The following is a 25,004-nucleotide window of genomic DNA, read 5'->3' on the forward strand; positions in this document are numbered from 1 at the left end:
TATTGGGCGGTATAAAAATGTAATAAATAAATAAATAAATAAATAAATAAGTAAAATAATATAAAAGATAAAACCTAGGAAGGTTTATACATTGCTGGGGCTGCTGCTCTTCCCACACAGACCTGCCCTCTTTCCCTCCATGTAATACACTCAGTATTTCCCACAAATGTTGTGAAAAGATTCTGCTGCCAAAGCTGCGAGTTCAAATCCAGCCTATTTAGCCTGAGAATGGAGCTTTCGACAGTCTGAGAATGGAGCTTTCAGCTTGACCCACCCACGCCACCCGCAAACCAGCATCTCGAGAGACCGTGCGCAAAGTCCTCACCCTGTCATACCAGCAGCGCATACTCAGCTGTCCGCACATGCACTTGCTGGAGGAGCAGTCGTCGATGCACACACAGTACTGCAAGTCAGGGAAAAGCAAAGGACAAACAAAAGACAAGAACAAGCAGGAGTCAGTTGTGGTGTCGCACCTGCAGCCAACCAAAGTCATGGGCGGGAGATCCAGGACAAATAAAAGGAAGGACTTCTTCACACAGCGCAGAGTTAAACTATGGAACTCACTACCACAAGACGTAGAGATGGCCACCCATTTGGATGATTTCAAAAGGGGGTTGGATCAATTCCTGGAGGCGAAGGCTATCCATGGCTACTAGCCCTGATGGTTGTGTGCTATCTCCAGTATTCGAGGCAGTAAACCTGGGTGCACCAGTTGCTGTGGAACATGGGCGGGAGGGTGCTGTTGCACCATGTCCTGCTTGTTCATCCCTGGCCAATGGCTGGTTGGCCCCTGTGTGAACAGAGTGCTGGACTAGATGGACCCTTGGTCTGATCCAGCATCAGGGCACTTCTGATGTTCTGAAGAAGTAGGAGAAGGAGGGGGAGAAGAAGAAGTAGGAGAAGAAGAAGTCCTGCTTGTTCATCCCTGGCCGATGGCTGGTTGGCCACTGTGTGAACAGAGTGCTGGACTAGATGGACCCTTGGTCTGATCCAGCATCAGGGCACTTCTGATGTTCTTATGAGGGTAGCTGACCAACACGGCTTCATTGCACCTGCTGCGCTGACCTGGGGAAACGTTACGTGAGGAGGCTACGCATGCAACGAGGGCATGGGGCTGGATATGGGATATAAAAAGGCTGATCCTGCTGTGAAAGCTGTGTTGGGTCCCAGAAAGGTTCCAAGGTGAGAGGCAGTATGGTGTAGTGGCAAAAGTGTTGGACTGGGAGTCGGGAGATCCGGGTTCTAGTCCCCACTCGGCCGTGGAAACCCACTGGGAGACTTTGGGCCAGTCACAGACTCTCAGCTCAACCCACCTCACAGGGTTGTTGTTGTGAGGATAAAATGGAGAGGAGGAGGAGGAGGAGGAGGATTATGTATGCCGCCTTGGGTTCCTTGGAGGAAAAAAAGGCGGGATATAAATGCAATAATAAATAAATAAATATAAATAAACTGAAATTTCCCAGTGCAAATGACCCAATAATTGGTATTGGGAAAGTTTCCAATTCAAAATGTTCCCGATAAAGCACATCCTTGAGAGGAAAGAAACTTAGCTTTGAGCACATCCATCCCTACAGAGATTACGACACGATCCACCTGCTCAGCTGTTTTTTACTCATGCTACACTTGGGCGCCCAAACGCATCTACATGTGCAGAGCGGAGATCGTCCTCTTCCACCCCAGGGGCGGGAGGGGAGGGGAGGGGAGGGGCGTGGAAGGAGAAAAGGAAAAGAAAGGCAAAAGGAGCCGCAGAGCAGCCAGTCTTAACCTGCAAATGAGTGATGTTTCTGTCGATGTTCATAGGGGAAGTCACGCAGTTCTGGGACACGTATTTGTAGTTGCTCGGGCAGGGCTCGTTGTCTACGGAATTGAGGCATGGAATTGGGATCCGTTCATAACCCCGGGCGATATCTCTGCCACAGCAGGGAGGAGAAGAAAATAATCACTTTAAAACTACAGGAGTAAGATGCACAGCCCACACCCAGCTCGCCCCTCCGTCAAGCCAGGCGGAGCGTGGATAAAGCAACCGCTATATCAGCCCGCGCCAGACCGACGTTGCTTTGCATCATAGCATTTCCAAACTTGAAAGCTAGTCATGAAGAGACCCGCTCAGATAGCACTCTTCAAATACTTAAAAGGTCGTCACCCAGAGGAGGGCCGGAATTTCTTCTCGATCCTCCCAGAGTGCAGGACACGGAATAACGGGCTCAAGTGACAGGAAGCCAGATTCCGGCTGGACATCAGGAAAAACTTCCTGACTGTTAGAGCAGTACAACAACGGAACCAACGACCTAGGGAGATTGTGGGCTCTCCCACACTGGAGGCCTTCAAGAGGCAGCTGGACAACCATCTGTCGGGGATGCTTTAGGGTGGATTCCTGCATTGAGCAGGGGGTTGGATTCGATGGCCTTATAGGACGCTTCCAACTCTACTATTCTATGATTCTATCTGCAAGTTCCCCTCTGTCATCAGAGATCCCCCTGGATTTGCACGGCGGACCTGGAAGCTCAGCACAGAGCTCTTCAGTGGGACTTCCAGAATTTGGGTTGGGGGATAGAACTTTTCAGAAAGACAGGGCAGCCCATGGCTCAGGTAGGCCAGCCGGGGCCGGCAGGCTCTCACACCTGCTCAGGATCTTCTCCGCGTGGACAGGTTTGTCGGGAGTCGACTCTTTGAGGGTCTTGTTCATTTGCAGAGCAACCCAGACTTGAGAGTTGAGACTGGAACATTGCAGGGGAGTCTCTCCCTCCTTGTTCTTCAAGGTGACATCTGAGCCTCGGGAGAGAAAGAGGCTGCAAGGCAATAAATAAATAAAGTAAGTCACAGAAGATATTTAGCCCCGGCTCATACAACCAATATTAGGGGAGCAATACAAATCTGATAAAAAAAAAAGTGTTATCTTAAACCCAAAACAAACCTGAAAACAAAATAGGTTTAAGGAAACTGAACAGAAGCAATATGTCAAATTCTGGTGCAGCTATGCCTGTTGAAATAAAATCATGTGTCCATAGAAAATATATTTAATCATAAAACAAATATGTACACTTAAAATTCCAAGCCCTTGTGGGTCGAAACGCGTTTTGGGATTTATGTTTGTTGTATGTTTGTGGACCATTCCGTTCAATTTTTTTTGCTGGCATGGATTTCTTCCAGGACGTTTGCAGACCACGAGGTACAATTACGGTTTTTAAAGCTCGGTTGAAAACTTTTCTTTTTTTCCTAAAGCTTTTAGAACTTGATTTTGATCTTACTTTTACACTGTTGGTTTTATAATCCCCTGCATCTGTTTGGTGCCTTTGCTTCCCTTTCTTATTGTTTAATGATGATTCTATGATCTCTTCTCAATCATCCCAGAGTGCAGGACACGGAATATTAGGGTCAAGTGACAGGAAGCCAGATTCCGGCAGGACATCAGGAAAAACTTCCTGACTGTTAGAGCCGTACGGCAATGGAACCAGTGACCTAGGGAGCTGGTGGGCTCTCCCACACTAGAGGCCTTCAAGAGGCAGCTGGACAAGATTCCGGCTGGACATCAGGAAAAACTTCCTGACTGTTAGAGTTGTACGACAATGGAACCAATGGCCTAGGGAGCTGGTGGGCTCTCCCACACTAGAGGCCTTCAAGAGGCAGCTGGACAAGATTCCGGCTGGACATCAGGAAAAACGTCCTGACTGTTAGAGCAGTACGACAATGGAACCAGTGACCTAGGGAGGTGGTGGGCTCTCCCACACTAGAGGCCTTCAAGAGGCAGCTGGACAAGATTTCGGCTGGACATCAGGAAAAACTTCCTGACTGTTAGCGCCGTACGACAATGGAACCAATGGCCTAGGGAGGTTGTGGGTTCTCCCACACTAGAGGCCTTCAAGAGGCAGTTGGACAGCCATCTGTCAGGGATGCTTTAAGGTGGATTCCTGCACTGAGCAGGGGGGTGGACTCGATGGCCTTAGAGGCCCCTTCCAGCTCTACGATTCTATGATTCTATGTTCAAGAGAGGGCCCTCCCCGTCCAGGTGCCGAGAAAAGCAACGCTGGGAGAGGACCGCCTCCCCCCCTGGGGTCATACTTACACCACACATTCATAGCGGTTCTCTCGAGCTGCAATGTGCAAGGGGGAATCTCCGTGAATGTTCACCGCGTGCAGGTCGCACTTCGCCGCTAGCAAAATCTCCGCGATGTCGACGCACCCCGAAAAAGCAGCCCAGTGTAAACAAATGTTCTCCTCCTGGGAAAGGGTGGGAGGGGAGAGAAGAGACGTTCAGCGTTACCGAGGGAATCCCTTGTCCTTAAACTCTCTTTTCCCGCGGTCTGTGGGCTGACTTCTCTAGCTGGCTCAGCCTCACGTTCAGGCAGGCACTGAGCTCCCAGAACAAGCTCACGAAGGATGGCGGAAGCTTGCAGGAAGGGCTCCCCTCCTCGCCTTGTAAGGACAGATGAGTCATTTGTTTGCCAGCCGCCAGCACGATCAGGAGGAATCCGCAGAGAGATGACACAGAGATGAAAGGGAAAGGTGTTCGCAGTAGAGCGGTCTGACCTAGGAGGGCTGGAAACCGAGCGGAGGCATCTGAACGACAGAAGCCCCAGAAGGGAACCAGCAGCGGAAAGATTTAGGGAGAGCAGCGACGGTGGCAGCAATCCCCTAGTGGGATGATGCCTGCAGGCCACTCTTGAATGCTGCACGCTTCCATCTTTCCCTCAAAGCCTGGAAGGGCTGGATAAACACACACACACACACACACACCATATAGGGATATTCTTCCTGACCAAGGCGACAGAGTCCCCATCTTTCTAAACGGGAAGACGTTTAAGCAGAACAGAGAAACGGTACACATTTCTCTGTGTTCCCTGGCCTGAGGCACACGCCTTTGAACTCCCACACTTACAAAGAGGGGATGTTCTTTTAAGGCAAAGCGGAAATGGAATTTCCTCCCCCTCCAACTGGGTAGATCAAAGCTGTGAATAACAGCCCTGGAGCAAGGTGGCCCTTTCCTCAAGAGCTCCACTCCCCACTGCAGAATCTCAATACAACCCAGGATATGATGCCCATCCTGCACAAATGTTCGATGACAACGAAAGTGGTCCTATCCACTCTGTACCGCCTCTGAAAGCCTGGTGCTACCTTCCCGTTCCCAGATAGACAAATGGCCCATGCATGAGAGGGGGTGGGTGGGATCACGTCTGCAGGCCACGTCCTCTAACAGGGACACCCCTGTGGACCCCACCATCAGCAGTGGTTTGATAATCCTCATTTGTTTAAAGCGCAGTTAGAACAAACCACAGTTTCCCAAGTTTGAATGTAACACGGAACTGCGCATAGTTTGAAAGTGAAAGCTTTTCATCTCTTCCTCAAGTGCACTAAAGATGAAGCGCCTTGTCTTTTATACCAGCAGCCACCATCTCAGAGAAGGGGTGGGTGGGAGGCAATGTAGGATCTGGAGACTCAGTGCCTGCTTTTCCTTCCATCAAAAAGGACCAAACAAGCCCTCTTCAGTCAGTGGGAGAATAGGAAACATTATATCTTCCTACACTGAGGGGCAATGTGGTGCAGTGCGTAATGTGTTGAACTATGGGAAAACAGGACCGGGTTCAAATCCCCACTCGACCACTGGATGGCATTAAATAGGGTGACCATATGAAAAGGAGGACAGGGCTCCTGTATCTTTAACCGTTGTATTGAAAAGGAAATTTCAGCAGGTGTCATTTGTATATATGGAGAACCTGGTGAAATTCCCTCTTCATCACAGCAGTTAAAGCTGCAGGAGCTATGCTAGAGTGACCAGATTTAAAAGGGGGCAGCTTTAACTGTTGTGATGAAGAGGGAATTTCACCAGGTTCTCCATATATACAAATGACACCTGCTGAAATTCCCTTTTCTATGCAACTGTTAAAGATACAGGAGCCCGGTCCTTCTTTTCATAGGGTCACCCTATCTTCATCACAACAGTTAAATGTGCAGGAGCTATACTAGAGTGACCAGATTCAAAAGAGGGCAGGGCTCCTGCAGCTTCAACTGTTGTGATGAAGAGGGAATTTCACCAGGTTCTCCATATATACAAACGACACCTGCTGAAATTCCCTTTTCTATGCAACTGTTAATGATACAGGAGCCCTGTCCTCCTTTCCATATTGTCACCCTATCTTCATCACAACAGTTAAAGGTGCAGGAGCTATACTAGAGTGACCAGATTCAAAAGAGGGCAGGGCTCCTGCAGCTTCAACTGTTGTGATGAAGAGGGAATTTCACCAGGTTCTCCATATATACAAACGACACCTGCTGAAATTCCCTTTTCTATGCAACTGTTAACGATACAGGAGCCCGGTCCTCCTTTTCATAGGGTCACCCTACATTAAGCCGCTTTTGGTCTCACTTGCGTCGCAGGGCTGTTGTGTGGATAACAAAGGGGGGGGCTATGGGCTGCCCTGATTACCTTCAAGGAAGGGCAGGAGAAAGACAGACAGACAGAAAGGTAAAGAACACCCTATGCTACTGTGCATGGCACAATTCCTGAGCACTAGGTGACAATGGGAAGAGTGTTGACCTAGTAATGTATATTCCAAAAGACACACACACACACACACACACACACACACACACACACACACTAAAGAACTCTGGCTTCAGTAAACCAGTCTAAATGCTTTGGTACCTGCAAGCATTTTGGCAGGCTGAGGCTGCAATCCAAGGCACACCAAACCCGGGAGGAAACCCTAATGAACTCAGTGGGTCTTACTTCCAATTTAACACGCACTGGATTGTGCCACGAAGAAGTTGTTCGTTGCAAACCAGCTCACCCGAGTACTTTGACCAGTTTCATCCAACTCACAAGCTGGCTAAATCGGGGAGGGGTTGGACTTGATGGCCTTATAGGCCCCTTCCAGCTCAATTGCTTCTACGATTAGGATGATTGATTTCATTGCCACCAACTAAGCAGAGTGACTCAAAGACTTACGTTGTCCCGGATGTTGATGTCAGACCCTTTGGCCAACAGCAGCTTCACCAGTTCAACGTGCTTGTACTCAGTAGCCCATATCATTGGTGTCCAGCCTCCGTCGTCCTGGGAACATAAGAGGAGCCAGGCTTGATCAGGGGCAAGAGGGGCATCACACGCAGAGTTCACTTTTTCACTGGGCTAGCCAACACAGCCCCAAGACCTCTTTCATGGAACGACAGCACTAGTTCAGACCTCAGCGAAGCGGGCGATTCTTTTCTTCCTTGCCCCAATACGCTTCACTTTAGACCTGCATACAATGCATCTGACTTGCTGTTTTGCTTCCCATTCGCCTCCTTTTGACGATCTTCACAGGCTACATGGATTTTCACCGTTCTGAATCGCCTTGGGGGTCCCCTTTGCCAACTTGGCTACCTCACATTCCACAGCCCAGGAGTGGGGACGCCTTGCGTAACATTTCCCAAATAGTGGCCTGCCTAGGCTCTTCTAGCAGCGTGAGCGCATGGCAACGGCACACATACACACACCAATCATCCATACGTTGTTGTGACTCTCGAGAGAAGAGATGTATGCACCTGCGGGCATGAGTGCGTGTACAACGCTTGCCTTGCCGGGGGGGGGGGGTCTGAAATGGAAGCAGGCCGCATGAATAAGAGCTTACCTGGCAGTTGACATCCATCTGCTCATTGGACAGGAGATACTGCACCACCTCATAATGGCCCTTCTTTGCTGCCAGGTGCAAACACGTCGACCCTTCCGCATCCTGAACAAAAGCACATAATGAGGTCCGGGCCCAATTCAAAGGGCTGGTATTAACACTCAAAGCCCTTAAACGGCTTGGGGCCAGGCTGTCTGCAGGAACGCCTCCTCCCATATGTACCTGCCCGGACCCTAAGGTCATCCTCAGGGGCCCTTCTCCGAGAGCCCCTGCCAAAGGAAGTGAGGCAGGTGGCTACCAGGAGCAGGGCCTTCTCTGTTGTGGCACCCCGGCTGTGGAATGAGCTCCCTAAGGAGGTTCGCTTGGCACCTACGTTATATGCTTCATTGGCTTCCAATTCACTTCAGAATCCAATATAAACTTCTCCTGTTAACCTTCAAAGCTTTTCACGGTCTAGCTCCTTCCTATCTCTCCTCTCCTCTCTCATCTCACACTATTGCCCTGCTCGTGCTCTTCGCTCCTCTGATGCCATGTTTCTCGCCTGCCCATGGGCCTCTACTTCCCTTGCTCGGCTTCGTCCATTTTCGTCTGCTGCCCCTTACGCCTGGAACACTCTTCCAGAACATTTGAGAACTACAAGTTCAACCACAGCTTTTAAAGCTCAACTAAAAACTTTTCTTTTTCCTAAAGCTTTTAAAACTTGATGTTGTGCAGACTTCTACTGTTACTTTCTACTGTTAGTTTTTCCCTACCCTGTGCCTGCTTACCCTACCCTGTACCTGTTTGCATTCTCTTCCCCTCCTTATTGTTTTACTATGATTTTATTAGATTGTAAGCCTATACGGCAGGGTCTTGCTATTTACTGTTTTACTCTGTACAGCACCATGTACATTGATGGTGCTATATAAATAAATAATAATAATAATAATAATAATTTTAGACGCCAGGTGAAGACCTTTTTATTTTCTCAGCAGTTCAACAGTCTAGCAATTTAATTTTAACTTTGCTGTTTTAAATGTGTATTTTAAATCGGTATTGATTTCTGCATTGCTGCTTGATTTTATCCTGGTTGTGTTTTTATAAGCCTCGTGTGGCGCAGAGTGGTAAAGCAGCAGTTTCTGCAGCTGAAACTCTCCCCACGGCCTGAGTTCGATCCCAGCGGAAGCTGGTTTCAGGCAGCCGGCTCGGGTCGACTCAGCCTTCCATCCTCCCGAGGTCGGTAAAATGAGTACCCAGTTAGCTGGGGGAAAGGGAATCACGGCCAGGGAAGGCAACGGCAAACCACCCCGCTATAAGGCCTGCCAAGAAAACGTCAGCGAAAGCTGGCATCCCTCCAAGAGTCAGTAATGACTCAGTGCTTGCACGAGAGGTTCCTTTCCTTTCCTGTGTTTTTATATTGTATGTTATATTATGCTTTTCTACTGTTTGTTTTATATTTGGAATGGTTTCTGTGGTTTTAATTTTTGTAAACCGGCCGGAGAGCTTCGGCTATTGGGCGGTATAAAAATGCATTAAATAATAAATAAACAAATAAATAATCATTTGAGCCATTGGCAAGCTTACATAGTGGATTTCTGAATTCCGGAAGGAAGCATGCTACAGACCAGGGCCTGGTCACTGCAATGTGACCCACTATGCCAAACGCTGCCCACCAGCTAAGAGTTGTGGCCTGCCAAGATAAAAATCCCTCCCCAATTTTGCAGTCCCCACATAGCTCGTGGGTTAATGGGCAGCGGGCATCCTGGCACATCACATTTTTTTGCACACCAGATGCACTTGAGCCGGTGGTTGAAATACCTTGGTATCTGTTTGCTGCGAAGTGCAGTGGAAATCAGGTGAAATGAAATAGCATACAAAATGAGATGGCAGAAAAATGAAATGGCAAAATGTACCTCATCTCTTCAGGTTGCAGGTAGGTGATACCATTTTTAAGTGCTACCTAGGATTTTAAACCTTTTTTTATTATTATTTTAATCAACACAAGATTTCCTGCAGGATGAAAATTAGCACATTAAGGAGAACATTTCTAGCCCAGCTTTCTCCTTTTCATGCTAGCTTTCTACTTACGAGGAGATTTTTAGGTAGGAGGACATCCAAGATGTGATTCCCACCCCCCACACCTGTCGCCTGAAGTGTTACAATCCATTCTAACACGTCAACCTTCGCACATGGCTCCGTGTTGACTTTGTGTTTCCCCTGGCAGTCTGAGTTCCATTGTTCTGGGTCTCTCCTTCACTTGCAGGGCATAAAATCATAGAATAGTAGAGTTGGAAGGGGCCTATAAGGCCATTCAATCCAATCCTCTGCTCAACGCAGGAATCCACCCTAAAGCATCCCTGACAGATGGTTGTCCAGCTGCCTCTTGAAAGTCTCTAGCGTGGGAGAGCTCACAACCTCCCTAGGACATTGCTTTCATTGTCATACTGCTCTAACAGTCAGGAAGTTTTTCCTGATGTCCAGCCGGAATCTGGCTTCCTGTCACTTGAGTTCATTATTCCGTGTCCTGCACTCTGGAATGATTGAGAAGAGATCCTGGCCCTCCTCTCTGTGACAACCTTTCCAGTCCTTGAAAGAGTGCTCTCATATCTCCCCTCAATCTTCTCTTCTCCAGGCTAAACATGCCCAGTTCTTTCAGTCTCTCTTCACAGGGCTTTGTTTCCAGACCCCTGATCATCCTGGTTGCCCTCCTCTGAACATGCTCCAGCTTGGAAGCCTCTCCCTGTGTGCGATGTTGGCTCTCTTTAGCAATTCAAGCCACACAGGCTGCCTTTTGAGGGTTTTATTATCAGAATGCCATTACTACTCAAGGATGATTAATACACTAAGAGAGGGGGGTGGGGAACACAAATAAAGCACGTTCATTAGCCTTAATATAGGTTACCAAAAGAAAAAGTTTGCTGTGGTTTTATTTTGGGGTTGTTGTTTTTAAAGGATTTGGGGGGGGGGGGCTGTTGGCGATTGGTCTTCTCAAGTAGGCCACTTCGGCACTGCAATGAGATCTGTTCAGGACCCAAACCAGACAGCAAAAGACATCTCTCCCTGCTTAGGGGGTAGAATCTCGCAGATGGTCTTTGGCTGTTAGTCAATTTCAGGCACTGCTGTTCTGCTATGCTGCTCAGTGAGGCAAGTGTTGCTCATGAGATGCCTGTCCCCTTGACTGCCTTCTTCCGATTTATCTAACTAATAAGCCATCAATGTACTTCCCTCAAGAGACACCGCGACCAAATCCATGCTAGAGGCCGGCAGGAAAACGCTCTTCTGCAATGGTCCAGTTTGAAAGCGCCGCAGAACAGCCTGAAGGCGGATGAACATTCAAACGCCCATCGCTCTCTGCCTGAGAATCAGTGGACAGGCCCAAGTGGAGAGGCGTTTCCCCGACACCATGTAACTTTGAAGGCTGCAAACTGGGGAGCCAGAGGGCGCTTATGAAATACGCATGCCCTCGTCTGCCATTAGCATGTGCCAAGGCTCTCGGGTGCTCTCCACACACCATCGCAGAATCCTAAGGCAGAAGGGCATGGCGAGATCATTGCTGTGGAGCTTAAGAACATCAGAAGTGCCCTGCTGGATCAGACCAAGGCCGTAGCTAGACCTAAGGTTTATCCCAGGATCATCCCGGGTTCGTCCCTGCCTGAGCGCTGGATGCCCTGTGTGGCACTTAGATGAACAGGTCTGACCCCAGGACAATCCTGGGATAAACCTTAGGTCTAGCTATGGCCCAAGGGTCCATCTAGTCCAGCACTCTGCTCACACAGTGGCCAACCAGCCATCGGCCAGGGATGAACAAGCAGGACATGGTGCAACAGCACCCTCCTGCCCATGTTCCCCAGCAACTGGGGCACACAGGCTTACTGCCTCGAATACTGGAGATAGCACACAACCATCAGGGCTAGTAGCCATGGACAGCCTTCTCCTCCAGGAATTTATCCAACCCCCTTTTGAAGCCATCCAGATTGGTGGCCATCACCACAGCATGTTTGATGGAGGCAGAATCCTCCTATGCCAGGGCCCCTGGACGCTGTTGCCCTGTAAGCATCTATGCCAGCCTCCCTCAGTCTGGAGCCCTCAGGGCGTTTGGAGCCTCAACTCCTACCAGCCCCAGCCAGCATGGCTGAAAATTAGGAATGCTGGGGGTTGTAATCCAAGACATCTGGAGGGTACCGGGTTGCGGGGAGCTTGATCTATGCTAGGCCACAAGCAAAGAAGGAAGAGCAAGCAAAGGGCATGGTTTGAGGCCTACAAAAAGGTCAGGCCTTTGATGCCTGGGATTATTCTGGTGGAAGTTGTTTCATTTCCCCGTTGTTTTATTTCTCCAGTTAAGTTTCATTTCTCCAGTTAAGTTTCATTCCTTCAAGGTTCAAACACCACTTAGCTTGTGCAAAATGCAGCGGCCAGATTGATAGCTGGAACAGGGAGGTTTGAGCATATATAGCACTGATTCTGGTCCGCTCGCACTGGCTGCCTATACGTTTCCGAGCCCGATTCAAGGTGCTGGTTTTAACCTATAAAGCCCTACATGGCTTGGGACCACAAAACCTGATGGAACGCCTCTCCTGACATGAACCTACCCGCACACTGCGCTCAACATCTAAGGTCCTCCTCCGAGTGCCTACTCCGAGGGAAGCTCGGAGGATGGCAACAAGGGAGAGGGCCTTTTCGGTGGTGGCCCAACGACTGTGGAATGATCTCCCCGATGAGGCTCACCTGGAGCCAACATTGTTATCTTTTCGGCTCCAGGTCAAGACTTTTCTCTTCTCCCAGGCATTTTAACAGCATTTAACAACGTTAAGTTTGTTTTTAATGGACCCCCAGAACTGTTGTTTTTATGTTTTTTAAATTTTATATACTTTTAATGTTTACTATTTTTAATTGTTGTAAACCGCCCAGAGAGCTTCAGCTGTGGGGTGGTATATAAATGCAATAAAATAAATAAATAAATAAATAAATAAATAAATAAATAAATAAATAAATACTTTCTGTTTTGGGGGAAGAGAAGAGAGAGGCAGCCAGGGAGAGAGCAACCCTCGTCTTGCCTGATGGGGAAAACAGGGGGGCAGGTGGAGTCTTCAGAAACTGCCGTTTCAAGATGCAGCACCTCGAAGAGGGCCAGGATCTCTTCTCGATCCTCCCAGAGGGCAGGACACGGAATAAGGGGCTCAAGTGACAGGAAGCCAGATTCCGGCTGGACATCAGGAAAAACCTCCTGACGGTTAGAGCGGTACGACAATGGAACCAATGACCTAGGGAGGTTGTGGGCTCTCCCACACTAGAGGCCTTCAAGAGGCAGCTGGACAACCATCTGTCAGGGATGCTTTAGGGTGGATTCCTGCGTTGAGCAGAGGATTGGATTGAATGGCCTTATAGGCCCCTTCCAACTCTACTATTCTATTTTTTTTTTATTAAATTTTTATTCATTTTCAACACTATATAAACATAGATAAACATTACCAAAATATAACTGAAACAAAACACAATAAGAAAAAAAAAACATCAAATATCTGCTGCATACATATTGAATGATTGTTGAGTACAAAACTCTACTATTCTATGATTTTATGCCCTGCAAGTGAAGGAGAGACCCAGAACAATGGAACTCAGACTGCCAGGGGAAACACAAGGTCAACACGGAGCCATGTGCGAAGGTTGACGTGTTAGAATGGATTGTAGCACTTCAGGCGACAGGGGTGGGGGGTGGGAATCACATTTTGGATGTCCTCCTAGGGAGGTGGTGGGCTTTCCCACACTCGAGGCCACACTTTCAGGCCCTTCCCACTCTACTATTCTATGATTCTATGAGGCAGCAGCTCTTGACTAGACCCTGTTTGCCTCTCCCCTCACCCTTCTCTGAGAGATGTGGGGGGGCAGAGGGTACCCCATCCCCGCTCTATAACTTGGGGGCCTTGAAACCCTTCGAGTGACAGCCCTTTTGCAAAAGGGGGGGGAACCACAGAGTGCCTCCTTTTTTAGATGCAGAATTAAGGGGCCATCAGTACCTTGGGATCTACTAACGCTCCAGCCTTGATAAGGTATTTCACAGTCTCCAGATGGTTATTCTCCGCTGCTTCCATAAGGGGGGTTCTCTGGTCCTGAGAGCAGTTGTCTATATTCGCACCAGCCTGTGCCATAACACACACACACAAATGAACACACAGGAACAATGACAACAGTTGTGGTCTGCTTACTGCAGACCACAAATTGCTAATTGCACATAGATCAAATTGCTAATTCATCCTCTGCTACTAAGGAGTTTACAGTCGCCTGTCCCCATAGGCCTGAGGCCTGGCCTACAAGACTGCTCACTTTCGTACAGTGGTAGATCGGAATCTACCGAGAGATCTCTGGGTGGCCGTCAGTAGATCGGCAATTCCGACCCCCAACTTTTTAACAGCAAAATAACCCCATACCGTAAGTTATACTGCTGAAAGGAATAAAGTGTGGGGCGACTAGGAGATTTGTGTGCGTAAGGAATGTGAACTCAGCTCCGTTCCATCACTCAAAACAAACCCCTGGGCTCAGAATCCTTTCATTGCAAATGCACGTCGATTGCACCTGGTGAATCTTGGGGTTCTAGTGGAAAGCGCAAAGCAGACCTTCCACGTCTGAAGTCTTCACACTCCGGCTTTTGTAAACTCAGAAAAAACTAGGGTTCAATGCAAGGGAGAGAGGTATCAATGCTGGGGAATCTGAGTAGCAAGCCCTTGAAACTTCTACAGCAGTGGTTCCCAAAGTGGGCGGTGGGATTGCATGGGGGGCTTTAAGAGGCAAGGGGGCGGCAGGGGGGCGCTCAAGGTGGTCTTTTCCAAGAAGCACCTCTCCAGAAGGTCTTAAAACCCAGGGACATTTTTATGGGAGAAGGTAGTTTGGTCCCAAGTAGGGGAAGAATCCACACATGTATTACTACCGTTTAAGAAGAGTCCTTTTAACGGTGAATTGAAGTTTTCAAAAGCACCAAAACGCTAATGAAGAGACATACCCTGCTTGGTGTGCCCCGCCACGCCGGCTGCAAAACAGAAGCGTTCGCTTTCTTTTCCCTCCCTCCCTCGGCAAGCCTGCAGAGGGTGCTTTGGGTTTTGAATAAATATTCAATTAATTGTTACCATTTTGAATTTTATTGTTATTATCTTCCTTAGTGGGTCGTTGAAAACCGCTATTCTGAATAATGAATATTATTCATTATTCTGGCTGGGGCATTCTGGGAGATGCAGTCCAACACATCTGAAGCGCCCCAGGTTGAGGAAGGCTGCTTTAAATGGACATCCAAAGTCCCCCATCTCCTTACAGAGACTTCAGAGGAACCTTCTTGGGGATGGGTCATAGCTCAGCGCCAGGGCACTTCCTTTCCATCCAGAAGGTCCTGGGTTCAATCCCTGGTACCTCTGGATGGAGCTGAGAAAAGACCCACCTGGAACCTTATAACGGCTGCTGATTGGCCCAGACAGTTGCATGGACTGAGGTTCTGACTCAGCGTAACACAGCCTCTTAAAGTCCTACACCCCATCAATTCACACTTACAGGAGTCCCGAATCAGAGTTACTCATTCTAGGGTGGGTGGGTTGGATTTTACAATACATTTATCATTTTATTTTTATTACCGTATTTCTTCGATTGTAAGACGCCATCGATTGTAAGACGCAAACTAATTTCAGTACCAACAGGGAAAAAAAAAACTAAGATGCACCCGCGATTCTAAGGTGCACCTCATTTTTAGAGATGTTTATATGGGGAAAAAAGTGTGTCTTAGAATTGAAGAGAGTATTGCATTTATACCCTGCCTTTTTCCCCTCTTGCAAGGAACCCAAGGCGACATACATAATCCTCCTCCTCTCCACTTTATCCTCACAACAACCACCCTGTGAGGTGGGCCGGGCTGAGAGTCTGTGACTGGCCCAAAGTCACCCAGTGGGCTTTCCATGGCCGAGTGGGGACTAGAACCCGGATCTCCCGACTCCCAGTCCAACACTTTAGCCACTACGCCACGCTGGTGCACTAGAACAGACTTGGCGTCTGTTTGATGGAAGAATTGAAACCTGGCAAGCCTGCTGGTGGATTGGATAGGCGGAAGCTGGCAGAGAGCCGTACAGGCAGGCAGTGACAAAACTCTCCACCCCACCCTGGTCACCCAATAAAAACAAAACAAAAACGGAATGAACCTGAATCAGCATGTGGCAAATGTCAACATGTCCCAATTCTGCTGCTGCATGAAGTGGGGTTCTCTTACTCTGGTGCTCTGTTTTGAAGTTGGGATCAATCCCATCCACTGAAAAAGAGGAGAAAAATCAGGCATTTTCCACCTGGGAAAGAGAAAGAGAGAGAGAGAGAGAGAGGGAGGGAGAGAGAGGGAGGGAGAGAGGCGCAAAACAAATCCACAGTGGGAAGTCAAGAAGAACAGAAATGCACAGGAGCTGTGGATCTCACTCCTTGATCGCCTTTGCTAGCTCAAGGCTTCCTGATAAAACCTCTGCAGACAAAGACCGTGCTATCATACATGCAGAGACATCAAACAGTCGCGGATTATGATGGTCCTGCTGCCAGCAAGCATGATCTTACAGATGGTCTGGCTGCTGTTGCAGGACAGCTGCTAGAAAATAAACAGACCACTCTCCAAGGATCGCATCTCAGCTTAATACGGCAAGATATGAACCAGGCTTTTGGCTTGGGCGCACAGCCCTTTTGCTCCTCCCTTTGCAGAAGCGAACCAACCAACAAACCAGGATGTCTTCCATTAGCAACAGTTTGCTGAACCAGAAAATTATGGTTAAGAGCACTGAAAACAAGCCGGGATGTTAAACCATGGCACGAAGCTGGTTTGTTCCAAAGCTATTAGCCATAGTTTTCTGTTTCTAACCAGACAGGGAACTATAATTAATTGAAGGCTTCCTGGACAACCATCTGTCAGGGATGCTTTAGGGTGGATTCCTGCATTGAGCAGGGGGTTGGACTAGATCATAGATCTATGATTCTATGGTTTGTTCGCTCCTGCTGTGAAAGGAGGAGTAAAAGGGCTGCGCACGTGCCCACAAGACATATTCATATCTTGTCTTATTAAGCTAAGACATGATTGCCTCAAATTCTCCTGGACCTTTCAGTGGCTTTCAATACCATCAACTACGGTATCCTCAGAGGTCTTTCTCTATGAGCCCCTGCCAAAGGAAGTTAAGCAGGTGGCTACCAGGAGCAGGGCCTTCTCTGCTGTGGCACCCCGGCTGTGGAATGAGCTCCCTAAGGAGGTTCGCCTGGCACCTACACTATATTCTTTCAGACGCCAGGTGAAGACCATTTTATTCTCCCAGCGTTTTAACAGCCTATAAATTCAATTTTAACTTGGCTGTTTTAACTTTGTGTTTTAAATTTGCATTTCTGCACTACTGCTGATTTTATCCTGGTTGTGCTTTTATATTGTATTTTATATCATGTTTTTATATTGTTGTTTTATACTTTGAATGATTTTAATTTTTGTGAACCGCCCAGAGAGCTTCAGCTATTGGGCGATATAAAAACGCAATAAATAAATAAATCCTTTTGGATTAGTTATCCAAATCGGGGATGGGGGGGGGATGATTTTCTGCATGTTTCTGCTCTTACTTGGATGACCAGTTTCAGCACGTGGTGCTGGAGGAGTCTTCCTCAGTGTTTGTGTTATGTGATCCCACAAGGGGAAACACATTTTTAAACATCAATACGAAACTGTTGAGTGAGGCCATCAGGAGATTTGGGATGAGATATCACCAGTATGCAGATGACACCCAACACGATTCCTCATTTTCCTAAAATCCTTGTGAGGCAGTGGGGATGTTAAATCCGCAGCACTGTCTATGCCTGGATGGATCATTCAGTGGTGCTCAGGCTGAATACTGAGTCACAGCAGAATACTGGGACCTCTCAGAAGTAAGATTTCTTCCAAGAAGCTGGTTCGATTATTTCTTAAATGTTTCCTCTACGTGAAAGACTTCTGATTTTGGAGTGTTTTTTGTTTTTAAATTCTGGCCAAGGTGGATTTGGGAGAACCGCGCTCTTTAATTTTAAGGGGTGAAAATGGATTGAAATTTCCTCCCAATTTGGGTTGTGAAATGGTAGACAGGCCTTTCTCAACATTATGGTCCAAATTCTCCAAACAGAGTTCTTTATCCATTCACATAGGTGCTGCTGCTGGTGCTACTACTAGGACTACAACAACTGCTAATAATGTCAATATAGCATTATTATTATTATTATTATTATTTATTTATATAGCACCATCAATGTACATGGTGCTGTACAGAGTAAATACCTAGCCTGCAGCCAAAATGGGCTGACTTAGAGGGTCAATCAATGTCTTCATTGCAGTGTAGGGAATTATTTTGCAATTTTATTATTTGTTCATAGACAAACTGTTTGCCAGTGTGTGCTTGTAACATATGTTACATGAAGAATGCAAAAGGCTAACGAAACAGAAATTTATTTCTGCAGGTGGGTGAATGGATAATTTCCAATTTCATATAACACAGTTTGTGTTTTTATTTGTTTCTGTGTTTAGGGCTTATTCAGAATCGGGTTGTGTAGACCACTATGCTCGTCAAACACAAAGATTTATTAGTTCCTTTTTCAAAAAGCCCACGCAAACCGGGGAGAATGAGACTTTTGGAAATGCAGAAGAAACAGTGGCTACTGAAGACAGCTTCCCGTCTTCATTAGGAAATGAACGCGGCGAATTCAGCAATACCTCTATAAGTACAACACCTGCTCTGGTCCGCTTGCACTGGCTGCCTGTATGTTTCCGAGCCCAATTCAAGGTGCTGGGTTTGACCTATAAAGCCTTACACGGCTTCGGACCACAATACCTGACGGAACGCCTCTCCCGACGTGAATATACCCGGTCACTACGTTCAACAATTAAGGTCCTCCTCCGGGTGCCTACTCCGAGAGAGGCTCGGAGTGTGGCAATGAGGGACAGGGCCTTTTCGGTGGTGGCCCCCAGACTGTGGAACAATCTCCCTGATGAGGCTCGCCTGGCGTCAACGCTGCTATCCTTTCGGCGCCAGGTTAAGACTTTCCTCTTTGCCCAGGCATATGGCGGCACAACCTAATTACCCACATGTTTAGTTTTTAATCGGTTTTTAATGCTTTATGTGTGTATGTTCTGTGTTTTAGAGTTTTAAATTTTGTATACTTGTTTTTACCTCAATTTTAGAATGTCTGTAAACCGCCCAGAGAGCCCTGGCTATGGGAGCGGTATGTAAGTTTAATAAATAAATAAAAATAAATAAATAAATAAGTACAACAGGACTATCTGACCATGGTAGCAATGCACAAAGCCATTGTACAGCAACATAGGCATGACCAGACGTTTGGTCACTTGAAATCTAGGAATACAAGTAAGTCTTGCCCCCATGGCTGATTTGTGAATCAGACAAACAGGGTTGTTCAGGGAGGTGTCTATACAGCACCACCTTGGAAGGCATCAAATCAAAAGCTTTCCCATCTCTCTGGACTCAAGCTTTTTTGCAATGTCCTGGATAACCCGGAGTAAATGAAAACGTCATGGTAAGTTAGTGCCTTTTTAACTGCGTGGTTTCGGGGGGGGGGAACGTGGTGGGTGCGTGTCGACTGCATCATATAAATTACACAACGCCACTGCGCTGCCACCACGGTGTAAACAGGGTGTATAGACACCCTCCACTTTGCTCCCAGGCTAAGCATTTAGGGATTCTGGAAACAAGTTCTGTTATATACAATGGGCATTCACAGGCAGCACAACTTAAGTCACTCTGACAAAGGTTAATGGAACACTACAGATCATCCGCCCATGTCTATGCAAAGAAAATGGTAGTGTCATGTCTAACCCTACTGCCCCTGTTTTGGGAGAAGATGTTTCAGGTAATCAATCAGAATCAGATTTGGACCTAGAGGAGGAGGCACCAGACACCAGCCAGCCTGTACCAGTGGGGGAGGAAGCTCTCACGGGAGATTTCCCAGCTAGAAGTCAGCCCTCTCCAGAGCTTGTCTCCTCAAGGCCAAATCCTACACACAAGGTGAGAAGTGAGCCTCCTTCCGGAAGAGAGCGCCCGACAAGCTAGCTGATGCTAGGGTCCGCCGGAAGCTGAAACGCACGGAGCGGAAGGAAGGTGTGAGAAAGTCGGTTCGATTACGCCAGAACCTGTCTCCGCACCAGGCGCTCTGAAGTTACGGGCATTTGAGAAGTGGCTTCCTATTCTTCTTGAGCGGACAACTGTCTTGCTTAGTTTGCATAGTTTTGCCTAGGGGGACGGTTCCAAGAGGTTAGACTCTTTTCAGGTAGAAGAGACGTTTGTTACTTAATAAAAGCTTTGTGGATTACTCAGCAAGCCTTGTCATTTGCCTCCCATCGAAAGCAGGAGTGTTCTGAGAAACACGACAGGTAGATCTGGCCAAAGGCACGAGTCTAAAAGCAGCAGCATCCATTGCAATGCCTATCAAAGGGAAAGTACCTGTCATGTTTTTTAGCAAAAATGGGTAGACCCTATTCTGATCACTTGACCTGCTGGAGCTAATTGGTCAAACTTCGTTAAAGGACTGTGCTCTAGATACAACGCTGCTAAAATTATTGATCACACTGCATCTGTAATGAGATCAGACATTTATAAAAACAATACAAAACATTAATGGGAAGAGTATTGGTCCTTATTGATGAATCCACCAGCCTCAGTGACATCAGCCCATTAATTGCGCATCTAAAATGTCAATTTGACAAAGACGACGACTCAGGTTTCATCTTCCTTGATTTAACTTCCAGGAAGAAGTGCACAAACAATAACAGAAGTGCTCCTTAATTGGCTTGTATCCCATGGGTTTGCTCTTGCGTACCTCCAGAAAAATCCTGCAGCTTTTATTACTGAAGAATAATGTTCGGAAGGAAACCAGGAGCAGCACAACCCCGTCTTGAAATATGTCCTAACGTCAGAGTATGTCACCGGATGGACCAGCTTGCTGCTGTGCATACAGCTTCAGAAGCCTATGTAGCAAATAAATTTTGTGCATTCATGGAAAAACTGTAATCATTCTACAGTAGGTCACCACGAAACTAAGTTCATGGCTAGACCTATGGGTCTAGTGCAACGGAGAAGGGAGGATCTCACAATATGGTTATTGTGAGATCTCCCCCTCTGTGTACACGCGGCGCTCAATGTCCTAGAAGGAAGAGGACGTCACGCCCGCCATTTTATTTTTCTTAAAGGAGACAGAGCGCACGAGCACTCGATCACCAAATGTGAGTATTTTTATTTATTTTTTAAATTCCTTGCTCACCTCACCCCTGATGCCCAGCTCCTGGCTCCTCATGGTTACTCGTGAGGAGCCGGGACAACCCGCAACACCCGGCCATATGTTCCGTTCTCTCGGGATCATCCCGAGACTGCGGAAAAAGCTGGATTAAAGGCTATGCCAATATCCCAGAGCAAGGGAGGGATCATCCCTCCCTGCTCCAGGGATCCCCTGTGCGTCCTGTGGACTCACAGGGATGATCCCGGGGCAATCCCCAGGATATTGGCAGGTCTAGCCATGGCTTAAAAAGAACTACAGAAATGTTCACAGCAGTTGAACGAGTAGATAAACAAGCCTAGCAGAATCTTGGATAGGTTGCAAGGACCTATAGGACTGTTTCCGCAGTTTGGAACATGTTTCCTTACATTTTAAACCTACTAGCGAGGAGGAAAATATATCATAGAATCATAGAATAGCAGAGTTGGAAGGAGCCAATAAGGCCATCCAGTCCAACCCCCTGCTCAATGCAGGAATCCACCCTAAAGCATCCCTGACAGATGGTTGTCCAGCTGCCTCTTGAAGGCCTCTAGTGTGGGAGTGCCCACCACCTCCCTAGGTAACAGATTCCATTGTCGTACTGCTCCAACAGTCAGGAAGTTTTTCCTGATGTCCAGCTGGAATCTGGCTTCCAGATCGATCTTCTTTCAATCGTCTGTATAAGAGTTTGTCTTCCAAGCAGTTTCTTCCTGATCTATCTCTTATGTATGATGCTCTGAACGAGCTGACAGTCCTGACAGAATATCTGCTGAAAGGGAGTTACTACTACAGCCAAAGCAGACAGGCACATTTGAAGGTGTACAAGAATCTTGAGGAAGGAAACAGAATCTCAGTCTGGAACATGTCAAGAATCTATAAAAAGCAGAATCACAGTCTGGAACATGTCAAGCACAATGAGATCAGAGACGCCTAGTTTGGATTATAATCCCATGCTGTAATCCTCCTTTTATTTGCACCTGTAATGTCCACGATCTGCCCTTTCTGTTCTTTCGGTATCCGTATTTCTCCTCCTGTTACTACTAATACAACTTGAAGTTGCTTTTATGTTGTTTTTATGCTTTTGACGGTTTTAAATTTTGTACACTTTCTTTTAATGTTTACGGTTTTTAACTTTTGTAAACCGCCCAGAGAGCTTCAGCTTTGTGGCGGTGTATAAATGTAATAAATAAATAAATGAAATACATAAAAATAAATAAGTACTATACAGCTAAAAGTGTTGCCCCACTATTCCTGCACGCTGGAAGGCATTAGAGGAGGTTCCGTCTCAAGGACACTTTTCCCCACTAATGTGCAACACAGTTGCCGGAAAAGGCCAGCGAGTTCAGGAGATGAGGAGGAAGAAAGGGCATCTCAGTTTTCCACTCAAGAAAGCTAACAAGGATAATGGAGCTGATGCGATGGAGGTGGGCAAATGACGTTTTCCCTATGCCTCCCCATCTCCATCCACCCCAGAAGAGGAACAATCAAAGCCAATAAGACTTTTCACACTCATTTCGCTACTGTTGTGTTACGGATGATACAAAAGGAAGTGAGGCAGGTGGCTACCAGGAGCAGGGCCTTCTCTGCTGTGGCACCCCGGCTGTGGAATGAGCTCCCTAAGGAGGTTCGCTTGGCACCTACATTATATGCTTTTAGACGCCAGGTGAAGACCTTTTTTAGTCTCCCAGCATTTTAACGGTCGATAAATAAATTTTAACTTGGTGTTTTAAATTTGTAATTTTGCATTGCCGCTGTTTTTATCTGGTTGAGCTTTTATATTGCATTTTAGATTATGGTTTTATACTGTTGTTTTAATACTTTGAATGGTTTTAATTTTTGTGAACCACCCAGAGAGCTCCGGCTATTGGGCGCTATAGAAATGTAATAAATAAATAAATAAATAAATAAATGGGGAGTGGGGGGACTTGCTATACATCATGGGAAGAGCAATGAACCAGAAACTTAAAATCAGACTGTTATGTGAGATGTGCCCACATAAGACACAGTTGATGTGTGTTTGTCATGGATCTCTCTCTCTCTCTCTCTCTCTCTCTCTCTCTCTTTGATCAGTGCAGCTCTTAGTCACAAGTCACCTGCACTCTCATGAATAGTGCCCAAGGAGTATTTGAGCCACAAGCCTCACAGAGACCAAATAAGAGGACGTACCAAGGAGGACCAGAATTACAGGGGGGAAAGAAACAGGTGGAAATTACGCGCAGGATATTAGGAGGCAGAAGATCAGTACCATCAGCATGTAGCAAACACTCTATCCGCTTAGACAAAACCGGGACTCTGGCAATGCTGTTGCGCTGCTGCCCCTCTTTAGGGTGACCCTATGGAAAGGAGGACAGGGCTCCTGTATCTTTAACAGTAGGTCGACCCTATGGAAAGATGAACAGGGCTCCTGTATCTTTAACAGCTGCGTAGAAAAGTGAATTTCAGCAGGTGTCATTTGCATATATGCAGAATCTTTTGTATCTGGTCAAGAGGGCAGGGCTCCTGCAGCTTTAAGTGTTGTGATGAAGAGGGGATTTCATCAGGTGCTGTGTGCCTACAAAGGACGCCTGCTGAAATTCCATTTTCGGCACAACTGTTAATGATACAGGAGCCCTGTCCTCCTTTCCATAGGGTCACCCTACCCCTCTTCTCCCCCCGCCCCCTCACTCCCATACTAAGCCAGTACATGGAGGAGAAGACTGAGAAAAAAAAGATGGCTTTACGAGGCCTAACACGACAGGGAGGGGATAAGAGGGCCATCACCCTGGAGGGAAAGACAGGGACAGAAGCGGCCCTCACGCCTTCATCAACTCCCGCTCTCGTCTGGACACTTGAGAGAGTTCCAAATAAGTGTAAGCTTGATTAACACTCATTCCAGCGAGGACTCAAGTGGGCTCTTGGGGTGAAGTGCCCTCAATCAGGGTCTTCACTTTCCAGCTTGCCCCAACCTTGCACTCTGCATGCCGGCTAAGAATGTCGGACGCTGCAGCCCAACACATCTCGAGGGCCCACGTCTGGGCTGTGTGCTATAGCATCAATCAGGGCTGCCTGCCAACAAAACTGAAACATCTTTCCTCTACGTGATGGGGAGCGAAGAGGGGGGGGGAATAACACCTTACCCAACATAAGAAGGACTTTCTGGAGCTCCCCTTGCCTTGCAGAGAAGTACAGCTGCTTGGAGTGAAACCGTAACTTCTTGGGTCTGCCGAAGGAGGAAAACTGTTATTACGAACTAGTATTGCTGCAATAAAAAAAAACCCCGACGCCTTCCTCTCCTGGCCTTTATTATTCATTGCAAAGAAAAGGCAAAACCACCCCAACTGCTTCAAAGCTTAAAACCTTGCTTAGAAAATGAAACACATTTATTTGTTTCCCCTGAATTAGAAACAATGCCAACGATAGCAATTGCCGAACGGCGACGTTGTCAATATGGACGTCCTGCTTTGGCAGAGTGCTCTGGTGTGAGGGACTTGAGTCATTATTCCCTCTTTATTTCCCGGGTTCAGGTGGTGAGTGCTGATGCTCTTGCAGACAGAACACCATTATCCATAAGAACATCAGAAGAGCCCTGATGCTGGATCAGACCAAGGGTCCATCTAGTCCAGCACTCTGTTCACACAGTGGACAACCAGCCGTCGACCAGGGATGAACAAGCAGGACATGGTGCAACAGCCCCCTCCCCGCCCTGAATCCATGCATGCGGGAGAGATATCATCAGGTTCAGAAGAACCCCAAGGTTTGCAGGAGTACAGAGAAATCTTTAGAAACCCACCAAAACAGTTCATAGAATCACAGAATAGCAGAGTTAGAAAGGGCCTCTAAGGCCATCAAGTCCAATCCCCTGCTCAATGCAGGAATCCACCCTAAAGCATCCCTGACAGATGGTTGTCCAGCTGCCTCTTGAAGGCCTCTAGTGTGGGAGAGCCCACCACCTCCCTAGATCATTGTTTCCATTGTCGTACTGCTCTAACAGTCAGGAAGTTTTTCCTGATGTCCAGCCGGAATCTGGCTTCCTTTAACTTGAGCCCGTTATTCCGTGTCCTGCACTCTGGGATGATGGAGAAGAGATCCTGGCCCTCCTCTGTGTGACAACCTTTCAAGTATTTGAAGACTGCTCTCATGTCTCCCCTCAATCTCCTCTTCTCCAGGCTAAAC

General features: G+C 47.3%; 1 protein-coding gene across 5 annotated transcripts in view; it reads right to left on the minus strand.

The window, feature by feature from the left end:
- The window catches only part of EHMT1 (euchromatic histone lysine methyltransferase 1), a 144,774-nt gene that overhangs the window by 14,084 nt on the left and 105,686 nt on the right, over window positions 1–25,004 (minus strand). For all 5 annotated transcript variants that reach the window (XM_063144770.1, XM_063144772.1, XM_063144767.1 and 2 more), the window contains 9 exons: window positions 23,969–24,051; window positions 15,752–15,858; window positions 13,595–13,717; window positions 7,605–7,706; window positions 6,944–7,048; window positions 4,064–4,218; window positions 2,622–2,789; window positions 1,766–1,910; window positions 326–403 (listed from right to left, as the gene is read on the minus strand). In XM_063144770.1, the coding sequence (XP_063000840.1) occupies window positions 326–403; window positions 1,766–1,910; window positions 2,622–2,789; window positions 4,064–4,218; window positions 6,944–7,048; window positions 7,605–7,706; window positions 13,595–13,717; window positions 15,752–15,858; window positions 23,969–24,051 (1,066 nt within the window). The remainder of the gene's footprint in view (window positions 1–325; window positions 404–1,765; window positions 1,911–2,621; window positions 2,790–4,063; window positions 4,219–6,943; window positions 7,049–7,604; window positions 7,707–13,594; window positions 13,718–15,751; window positions 15,859–23,968; window positions 24,052–25,004) is intronic.

The sequence above is a fragment of the Elgaria multicarinata genome, chromosome 19, assembly GCF_023053635.1.
Source record: "Elgaria multicarinata webbii isolate HBS135686 ecotype San Diego chromosome 19, rElgMul1.1.pri, whole genome shotgun sequence".
NCBI classification, from domain to species: Eukaryota; Metazoa; Chordata; class Lepidosauria; order Squamata; family Anguidae; genus Elgaria; species Elgaria multicarinata.